The following is a 10631-nucleotide window of genomic DNA, read 5'->3' as shown; positions in this document are numbered from 1 at the left end:
TTTTTTTGGTGGAACCGGGGATGGAACTCAGGCCCTTGCGCTTGCCAGAGAAGTGCTTATTCCACTGAGCCATCTCCCTGGCCCCAACATATTCTTGTTTATATGTACATACATTATAAACAGAAAAATTTACAATAATATGAGGAATTCAGAATACTAAAAAAAATTTTTTTGAGACAGGGGCTATGTAGCTCAGGCTGGACTTGAACTTACTACATAGCCTAACCTGTCCTCAAACTTATAGCGATCCGTCTGCGTCAGCCTCCCAAGAGCTGGGATTAGATGTGTGCCACCATGCCAAGCACAATATTCAAATTTATAAAGACAAAAAAGAAGGCAGTGTTTTCCAGAAGATAAAGGGAGGAGAAGCTGAGAGAGCTCATGTTTAATGGGTAGGAAATTTCCGTTTCGCGAGATGAGAAGGGCTCTGGAGTACGGATGCCGGCAATGGCTGCACAACAATACGAATGTACTTAAGTAGCACTTGAGTATACATTTAAAATGATGAGAATGGTACATTCGCTCAGGCTATTTAGCCACAATACAAACAGAATCCACATCACATATTTCTTGGTGCTGGGTCAAGAAGCCAGAGCCTCCCTATGCGAAGCACATAGCTCCTCCGCAGAGTGGCACCAACAGCCCCATACTCCAGAAGAGGCCACCCTGGTGGCTGCTCCACAGACAGCAACGCATGTCTGCTGGCAGGCTAGCAGGGCACTCTTCCACCATGTAGCCTAGCTTTCCTTCAGGCCGGGCATGGAACCCAGGATGCCCCATCCCATACCAGCTGGGTGGCTTTTTATGCCACTGTTTTCATTACGTACTACATACCTAAGTATTAACAGTCATCCAAGCTGGGCCAGGGAGATAGCCTGGCAGTCTACGAGCCCGCCTGCCAAGTGCAAGGACCTAGGTTCTATCCCTGGTACTGCATGCTGTGTCGGCCCCATGCTGAGCCAGCCCTTGAAACTGGGCATGGTGGCACACAGCTGTAATCCCTGCCCTGGGGAAGTTGAGACAGGAGGACCACTACGAGTCTGAGCTGCGTAGTGAGAACCTACACCAAATAAAAAAATAAATAAATAAAGCTTTACAAAAACCACTCATCCAAGGTGGTCATGGTGGCACATGCTTGTAATCTCAGCACTTAGAGGAGACTGAGGCAGGAGGACTGCTGTATTTGAGACCAGGATGGGCTAGAAAGGGAATTCAAGGACATCCCAAACTGTAAGGAGAGACCCTGTCCAAAAAAAAAAAAAAAAAAAACCCACCTCATCTAAAACCCCAGCATTCCAGGTTTCTCCCAGTTTAGGGGTGAACCTACTTTTATGAAGCTGTGGAATCTTCTGAGCCTCTCTGTAAGGAGCACAGGGCCCCGCCAAAGCAGCTGCCCAAAGGAAGGCCTGTGGGGAGGACGAAGGGCTGTCCAACAACAGCCTGCACCAAACCTCACGGTGAACAGCTTCAGAAAGGAGGCAACTTGGTAGAGAAAACAGGGAAAAGTTGAAGCAATGCTCTGCTCATGCAAAGAAGCCAGCATCTGCTAAAGGTGAAGACTGGACGGACAGCTGGTCTGACACCTGGCGAAGACACCTGCCTAAGTGGGCTCTGGGCAGCACCGGTCTCAAAGCAAAACACAAGAACAATTATTCACCCACGAGACTCTTTTGTATGTACTAAACACGCATGTATATATACAGTACAACATCAATTTTTTTAGGAAGAAGATATGAGTATTAACTGATTCCCAGAGTAGGAAAATACTACTCTTTTTAAGTAGAAAAGCTAAGAAATCATAACAGAAATTTTACACATCAGAAAGACACGATAAAGAAAAAGCTCTGCATGATGACAAAGTTAATATCCTTAATCCATTAACAGTTCCTACAAATCAATTTCCAAAGAAATATCCTCATGGAATCATCGATGCAGACCACGATCAGGCAATTCATAAAGAGCGGGCACAAATGGCCAATAACTCCTGAGGCTCACTGATAACCCAGGAAGCCCTGCTTTGGAAGATGGATACCTGCACTGGGGGAGTCTGCGCAAGCAGCCCTTCCGTGGCGTATGTGGGAGCTGCGACGGCCACCCAGAGCAAGTGGAGTCCGGCAGCCAGGCTTCCTAGCGAGTGGCTGGTGAGGGAGCTCAGCCTTGCATGACTGTCCACAGTCAGGAGCTGGGAGAATCAAGAGGGCGGCGGCAGAACACACGACGGGAAGGCAGCACAGACTACAGCACTAATGAAAAGAAGCGAGGAATAAATACACAAGGTGGAGAGATGTAGATCATGTGTTACACCAGCCTGTCTGTTAAAAACATAAAAAGCATGTCTCCGTGTAGTCTTAGAAAATTGAGAAGACCTATGTTCAGCTATTAATAGAAGCACGAGCAGACAGCAAAGCAGAGCTTTCATTGTCATTTGATAAACTTTCTTTTTTTTTTTGATAAACTTTCTATATAAAAGCATGTATTAGTTTTGTAATTATTTTTAAAAAGAAAGAATAAGGGCTGGGGGAGATGGCTCAGTAGGATAAGTGCTTGCCTGGCAAGTGCAAGGGTCTGAGTTCAATCCCCGGTTCCACCAAAAAAAAAAAAAAAAAAAAAAAAGATGTGTGATTTAAAAAGAATAAGATATTAAGCACTTATCTATCAAAGACAAGTTCTATCCTTTATATTCAAATGACTTTCCTTCAAAAGTAGTGGAGACTTTCTTTTTAAATCTTTTCTCCTTTCTACATTTCTTAGGAGGAACTTGAATAGCTTCTAAATCCATCAGCAATCTGAGAAAGACTGTTAAAAACCCAAGCCGCCCCTCCAGAGCGAGCATCCGCGGCCGAAAGCCATGCACTGCCCATGCTGCGCCGAGTGCAGACAGTTCCGAGACAGTGGACAAAGCACCGGCGTGCAACTCCCACCGGCGGCGTAAATACTCGGAATACAAAGAACCTCCTGTCAGCCAGCCGGGCTCAGGGCACACCCCCCAGCGGGAAGGGGACCAACCATTCAAGTCACAGGATCAGGAGCAGAACAAAACTCGGGGCTGGGGGCAGTGTGCGTCTCTCCATTTCTTCCCCTACCTCCTACCGCCCCCACTCACTCCAACCTCACCCCTCACGATCCTGGAAAGGACAGTGTATCATGGGTACCTATAATGGCTTCATACAAGGTGGCAGAAATCACGGGAGAAACACAACAAAGTACTACTTGGGGTCTCAGCTGGAATCACAATGTAGCACATGGGAAAACTCAGACTCTGTGTACTAAGAGAAATGAGAAAATTCAATCAGAACACTGTGTTACCACACAGCATTTTTTAATCCAGGTGTCAGATATCAAATATGGAGTCATCACAGATCCAGAAAGACAAAGCCTGAGATAATGAACCTGATGGTTGAAAAATAAGGAACAGTTCACTGTCACAAAACTGCAGTCTACACAACGGTACCAAAGTCATCCAAAGTGCACCCGATACAGCACCCAAGTGTCAGACCTAGAGTGACCTGGGTCACCAGCTTCTTAAGAAAATACCCATTCTGTTCTAGGCCCCAGGAAGTGGATGGTGTCGAGGTGTTCTCTCTGGTCTCCACAGGAGGAGCGCGGAAGTACCACTAGCCGAGGCCGCCACCACCCTAGGACAGCTCTCAGGAGGGCGTCCTAAGGGCTACACGCACTTCCCAGACCTACACAGATTACCGGGGCTCGTTAACACTGAGCGGCAGCCAGCCAGTGCTCAAACCAGAGCACACAGCAGTGTGTGGAGGGCTGCAAAGAGGCGCTCGGGACCACCTGCTCCCAGGGGACCTGAAGCTGCAGCTCACCAGTTCCAGCTCTCATCTGACGCCCGCCCCCAGAATGAGCTGTGGCTATCAAGTAACTCTCCCCAAATGGACCTTTCAGGGCTCAGGGAAGTGACTTTTTTTTATTATATGGCACAGTTTGGCACAGTTATGTCTTTAGTCTTTGGGGTACTTTTATACTGTCCAAGAGTAGAATATCTTTCTTTTCTTTTCTTTTTTTTTTTTTTTAAAAACAGATTGCCAAACCAGGACATATACTAAAAAAAAAAAAAAGGAAGGTTACTTACCTGAGCCCTAACATCCCAGCTACCATGGAATCCTGTTGGAGCTGGTCTACAGAAGCAAGGTGTATTCTGGGGAGTCACATGTCACATCAAAGCAGGAACTGGTGAGTCTGTACTTTTATGGAGCCTAAAACAAAGAAAATTGTAAGTTGAAAGCCCCCATTGAGCTGCATGACCTTTTTCCCAGGGCTATTTGGGACATTTTGAAGATAAACACATAGACAAAGCACTGTTATTTCCCAGCTCACCTAGCTAGAAACAAAGGATAAACTGCAAATTACTGGCACATAATATGCAGTGCTAAAATAAAGACTCGTGCTGGCTCACATGGACACTATCACAGGTCTTGGCACCTCTGGGGGGACACTTTGACACTACAAAGCATACCATGAGTGGTGATTTCTGGCAAGTTGTACTTCTTCCACCATGTCATACAGAAGCACTGAAGGAAAGAATAAGCATTCGAGATAACACACAACATCAAAATGCCATCCCAAAAGAACACACACAATACAGAGGCAAGCAGCTGAAGTTACGAAGGGCTTGCTGCAATATCACACAGGGGGCTTTAGCCCTGCGAGAAACAAAGCACCCAGGGAGACGCAGTGCCATCATCCAAAATACACACACACACACAGCTATTTCAGGGCGGTCACAGCTAAGCTTCGCAGAGCAGCAAATCCCACGGCCAACCAGATCAGTTGGTAGTTTGATCATTTTCTCTTGTTTTTCAACACATGTTCAAAAGGATTTTTGTCATTAAGATATTGTTTCCTTGTTAAACTTAAATTGTTTCATAGTAGCTAATCTCTGATACCTTGCTGGCCCAACAGCAGCACTTTCAGCTTCAGACTAAAAACAAAAGTGTAGAGTGTATACCTTAGGAACTACTGGCACATGCTATTTAACCTAGGAAGGCGGGCCCAGCTGTTTCCTTTAGGACTAGGCAACAGCTGTCTGGATGGTACCTTGAATTATCTGTTGAGGTTCAGTGAAGCCTCCTAATTCTCCTAATACCCTTAAACAAAGAACCCAACCATAGAATGCTTCACAATCCCAGCCGTTAATGATATTTCTTGGTTATCTACACAGTAGAGTAAAAATGTCACCAGCAGTCTGGCTAGAAAGCCCGGGAAAAGTTGCATTTTCTCAAGGCCACTACTTATTTTATTTGTAAACTGAGGGAGATGGACTAAGGTTCCTTCCATCTCTGAAAGTTTGAGATTAATTAACTCAAGATTTCATGGGGTTGGGGGAGTCAGAGAATGAGTAGTTAGGCAGAAGCCCAAATCTATTTAGCAGCCCCAGTTCTTAGGCAAGGAGACAAGCATCTCCTTCCTGAGGCTTGGTCCTGTCAGACAGCTGCAGCAGCTGCAGCACAGCTGCACACGACGCTGAGCACATATCCACAGAGCAGCAGACCCAGCAGTGTGCGTGCAGCTCTCGAGAGAGAAAAGGACGAGGTCTTATTCTCTACTAGAGCCCTTGCACCTGCCCCTGGTATGGGACAGGGTGGGGCTGCTGCCTGCCCCCAAGCCCTGCTCGCTCGCAGCTGGCCCCCACACCACACCTTTGTCATAGTGGTGGGACCAGGTAGCCGAGCCACGACATGTGGGTCAAGTTCTCGAACCTGAAGAGGGTGCCACTAACACGGGGCCTCCAAGGCTGGCTGGAGAGCTGAGGACAGGTCCTTTTGCTTCACGTAGCATGAAGACTGTGTCCACCTGGCCCACATGGGGACGCTGGGGCAGAAGGCGGGAAAAACAAGCAGGTGTTCTGTTCTACACATATTTCAGAACATGCCAGGCCAAGACTGCTCTACCCTCATGTGCGACGACAGTATCAAACATTTTCTCCCCAGAGAGAACTCAGCGGCCGGGGGGGGGTCTGTTATTGTCCAATGAAGAGATTCCTACTGATGGTCACCTTTATAAAGGACTGTGCATTTCAGGGCATATCGCTTTTTATGCAAAGAGCCTGGTAGCAGGAGAACTCTGGAGAACAAGTCTGCCTCTGCTGTTTTTTATTGTAGGTTCAAGAAACACGCTCCTAGACAACCTCCACACAGAAGACGGTGTCTCGGGTGGGCACAACTCTTACTAGACTCAAACCCTACAGCCTGCCCCTGCCCCATTAGATTAGGTCCCACACGGGAAAGGAGGCAGGGGAAATAGCTCTGGCAAGGTACAAACATAAACACAACGCACAGTTGTAGCGCAGCCCTCCACATCACTGGGGTCTGTGCCCTCCCCAGACCTCTCTCAGGGTTCAAAAAACATGAGCGGAGTACAGAAGATTGTGTGGAGCTTCCTTACCAAGTGAAACAAAGAGGTGGCATTCTTTTTGTTGTTGTTTTGTGCTGGGAATCAAACTCAAGACCTTGAGCTTGCCAGGCAGGAGCTGTGCCACTGAGCTATATCCCCAGCACAAAGACCTGGTATTCTCTGTGTAAAGCACTCAGGGCCAAATTTTAATAACAGGAAATAGGATAGGGTGACAGGCCATTACCAGAAGGAAAACCATACATGGTTTCTTCCAGCTGTGGGGACATGCTGGCTTTAGATGCCACTGAGGTCAGCCACAGGCCCTATGAGAAGAGCTTGTACTCTGGAAGCTGCCCGCACAGATTCAAGGGGACCTGGAGGACCGCGTCTGGAACAAAGCAGAGACCTCTATTCATCCCGCACCTGGCTCAGATGTGCAAATCCGGGAACCACAGCTGGTGGCCAGCGCATGTGTACACATGTGAACGCATCCTAGTGACCGCCACCCGGCTGACCTGCCACCAAGTGATCCATGTCAACTTAGTTTAGTTGAATCAACTGTTCTCCCACAAGATTGATTGTGGTCTTTCAGGTTCTGATGTAACCAGTTAAGAAAATAAAAGCAAGACTTTCCTAAGCTCCCTTACTGGGACTTGAAGTAGAAATCCTGAAAAGCCCATAACTAAGCCCATTTCCCTAACTGCCTGGTGGAAATTCCCCAAAGACCTAAGAACCCCAAACCTGTCTTTCTACAAGGACCCAGCATATTTCAAAGGACCCAAGAAGTCAGTTTAATTTTGCTGTTAAATGAAATTGCTGAGATCCAGATGAAAATTTCAGCCACAAAACTTAAAACTGTCCGCTGGAGTAGTAATTGCTTATTAGTGTAACTTTATTACCCAAGCTTGAATATGCTTTGTTTTTATAGTATAACAAAACACTGAAAACTTGTGACAGTCAACATCTCAACCACTTAGCATTACATACCAGGACATTTGGTGCCACAGCCACCAACCACCCCCTGAATTTGGTCTTGTCACATCAGACTTTAGGACAATGATCTTGAACATCAGGAGAACAACATGCAAACAGCTCAGCAGAGCTCATTTGTGTTCTTGGAAAAATAAGCAGAAGCACACATCTGCCTGACCATGAGTCAGGAATATCAATTTCGTGATAGGGCCCTTTTCTGCCATAACCAACGCACACCCAAGCACGCTCACAACAGAAATCGCAGCACAGAGGTATTCCGCCCGCAAACTGTTCCCCCCCCCCCCCCCGGGGGGGAACGGAGAATTCAGCAAGGCCGGGAAGGGTCTCCCGGGTGAGAGCAACCTTTTCAGACTTTTCACAGTGACCTTAAGGCTTTACGGCAAAGCCACAGAAACACTGCCACGGCTAGGTAAAAGTAACCTGAGTTTTAGTTTGGGTGATTCAGTCATAACCAAAGTAAAGAGAATAAACTTTCAGAGCTAACTGACAGCAGTCACAGCGATGCGATGAGTTCGCCCCTTCTGCTGGCGGTGATCCTCAGTGCTCCAGGACGATTAAAGCCCGTCACATACTATGTCCCACTGCACTTATGTAACTGGAAGATCGCCGGCGGGGGGGGGGGGAGGATGGGAGGGCGCTCGGATTCCAAAGGCATGGCACCCCAAGAACCTCTGCGCACCAGGGGGCACGCTCTCCACTGGCAGTCTCAGGTGCCGCTGGACGCACTGTCCCCAGCCCTCAGATCCTGATGGGAGCAGAACCAGCTGTATAGGATGAGCTGTGGGACCCAGGCACACGACGTCTGCTCCTTTTGGCGAAGGGGGGGAACAGTCACCCCCAGCAACCGGCTCCAACTATCCGGGGGAAGGAGCTGGCAGACTGGCCGGCTCACAGCGGGGGCAGAAAGTCATGGAACGGGTGAGAAGGGGGAGGCAGAGCTGGGAGATGGGGGTGAGCACGCAGGAGCCCTTGTGGCGCACTCTCCGGATGGGAGGCAGACTGCGCACGCGCGCCGGTGGGGGGGCCGAGTAACGGGAGAGGGGGCGCGCGAGGGAGGGAGCGGGGAGAGCGCGATCCAGAGAGAGGCCGGGGCCGCGGGCGCGCGACGGCGCCGCGGCCTGAAGCCCCAAGAAGGACAGGAGCGCGCGCAACCCGCCCGGCGAAGCCCAGGCGACGGGGGCACCCGCGGGGCCGGTGCTAGGATGCGCGCAGAGCAGGCGGCGCCGGTGGCGACCGCGAGGACGACGTTCACCTGCGAGTGCGGGTGACGGGCCGAGGGGACAGCCGCCACCGGAGGGAGGGGGAGGGTAGAGAGGAGGGACGCCATCCGCCAGCCTTGTCGCCCGACCCCGCGGGCCCCTCCCGCGCCACGTCCCGCCCCTGTCCCCCGCCCCCCGGCAAGGGTCCCCGCCCGCAGCCGCGGCGGTCCCACTCACAGTCTCTCCTCCTCGCCTCCTCCTCCTCCTCCGCTCGGCGCGGCGGCGGCGGCGGCGGCCATTTTCCGGACGGCTTTTACCACAGCCCTCTCTCCGAGAGGAGGGAGCGCGCGCGCCGCCGACGCCGGGACCCCGCACGGCCGACGTCGCGCCCCGCCCTCTCGGCCAGCCTGCGCGTTGCTGCACCTGCGCACCCGCGCCCCGCCTTCGGCGCTGCCGCCAGCCTGCCCTCCATTGGCTGTCGCGGCCGGGCAGGGCCGGGGTCTCGGCGGAGGCTCCCTTCATTGGCGAAAGTTCCTGTCTGTTTGGACGAGAGGAAAGGGGGCGGACCCCTGTCCAGCAGCCGATTGGTTGCCGTCAGCCGTCATTTGGGGACCAGAGGCGGTTTGGGCATCTAGAAGTTGGTTTGGTGGGCGGAATTTGAATGTTAAGGATTGATGGCCCCTCGCGGGCGATAGGAAGGCGGAGGCCTCAACTCAGGACGTCTGTGTGCACAGCCTGCCAAGCGGCCGATCTGCTATGCACGAACGCACCTAGCAAGCCTGGAAGTTTTGTCGCTATCACCGCCTTCAGTGGCAGCAACGAAGCCTCCTGCCCTGGAGCCCGACGTGGTTCGAGCCAGGGACTTGGTTTAAGAGGCGTAGCGTTGGCATCTTTTATGCGAGCCTGCCAGGCGGCACACTACCCTAGGGGCAGGAGCAAACTCGGGCAGAACTCGGGCGTGGGAAGCGGGTGCGTCCAGTCTTGTCACCTCGGGCGTGTGGCTCGGTGGAGGTGTATGGATGGGCATGGGGATCGCAGAGGACGCAGGGTTTGGCTTGAGAGACAGTTTGAGAGCCGAAGCCTAGCAGGTCACCTTTCGGAAGGGGTGACTTGGAGTTAGTATCCAGCCATTCTGTTTTGGGAAAATCTTGAGAACCCGAGAAGAGTTTGGGCCAATAGGGTGCTCAGGATAGGAATGCTTGTTAAGGCGACCTCCCCTGATACCTATTAGCACCTGACGCAACCGACGCATACCTCTCGTGCCTGTGGTACGCTTAACCAGGAGCCTTCCGTGTTGGAATGGGCATCTCACTTCTTTACTGAACGCCTGCATGTGCCAGACACCAAACTAGGCTCTGAGTGGGAAGTACCGAGTGAGACAGTATAGAATGCCATTCTTGGGGGGACGATTCCTGCTGAACATCCGGCTAAGTACAGCGTAACTGACACACAGCAGAGAACTCCTGATGCCTACTTCCCTTGTGCCTTTGCCCACCGGCACACACCCACGTGGAGGTTTGGGGAAAGAACATTTCGGGGGAGTTCAAGATCCAGAGAAGGGACTGTGCACGACAGATTGGGGACCAATAAAGGGGGCCCGTGTGGCTGGACAATTGTAGGAAATGTGGCTTGGACAGGTCAGCTAGGTGTGCGTGCCAGCCCTGGTGATGCCCACCTGTCATCCAGAAGAAGAGTTGAGAGGGAGAGAGTCAAAGGAGAGAAGAGATGATGAAGAAGGGAGAGCTAGGACTCCAGCGTGAACGCTGGCCAGCCCTGGACACTTTCTCCATCTCGTCCTGTGGGACCGTGCCACACATTCCTTGGCCCCTGAGCGCACACACGTCAGCCATGGAGGTTGGACAGACCCATCTGCCCAACAGCGCATGAAATCAATCCACGATAGCTCCAGAGCTATTTCTTTTTCTTTTTCTTTTCTTTTTTTCTCCGAATGCATTCAGGGCAGGTTTGGCTGGCTTGAGTTGTGGGGATTGAACCACAGCAAGCTGAGCCTGACTGCTTTGTTGAAGCAGCCACTTAAAGAGCTGAGCTAAGGAGCAAGCCCCCATCCAAAGCTATTTCTTTCTTCTT

The 10631-nt window shown here is 51.0% G+C and overlaps 1 protein-coding gene and 1 long non-coding RNA gene across 2 annotated transcripts in view; one reads left to right on the top strand and one right to left on the bottom strand.

The window, feature by feature from the left end:
- Mecp2 (methyl-CpG binding protein 2) overlaps positions 1-8917 on the bottom strand; it is a 61009-nt gene extending 52092 nt beyond the window's left edge. Inside the window, exon 1 of the mRNA XM_023705326.1 lies at positions 8781-8917. Coding sequence (XP_023561094.1) covers positions 8781-8842 — 62 coding nt within the window. The 5' untranslated portion in view covers positions 8843-8917. The remainder of the gene's footprint in view (positions 1-8780) is intronic.
- Positions 8918-9132: 215 nt separating this feature from the next.
- Positions 9133-10631, top strand: part of LOC111813734 — a 15319-nt gene continuing 13820 nt past the window's right edge. Inside the window, exon 1 of the long non-coding RNA XR_002818906.1 lies at positions 9133-9512. This is a non-coding gene — a long non-coding RNA (uncharacterized LOC111813734). The remainder of the gene's footprint in view (positions 9513-10631) is intronic.

Source organism: Octodon degus, unplaced genomic scaffold, assembly GCF_000260255.1.
Source record: "Octodon degus isolate 3935 unplaced genomic scaffold, OctDeg1.0 scaffold00218, whole genome shotgun sequence".
Lineage (NCBI taxonomy): Eukaryota > Metazoa > Chordata > Mammalia > Rodentia > Octodontidae > Octodon > Octodon degus.
This window is presented reverse-complemented; position numbering and strand designations above follow the sequence as displayed.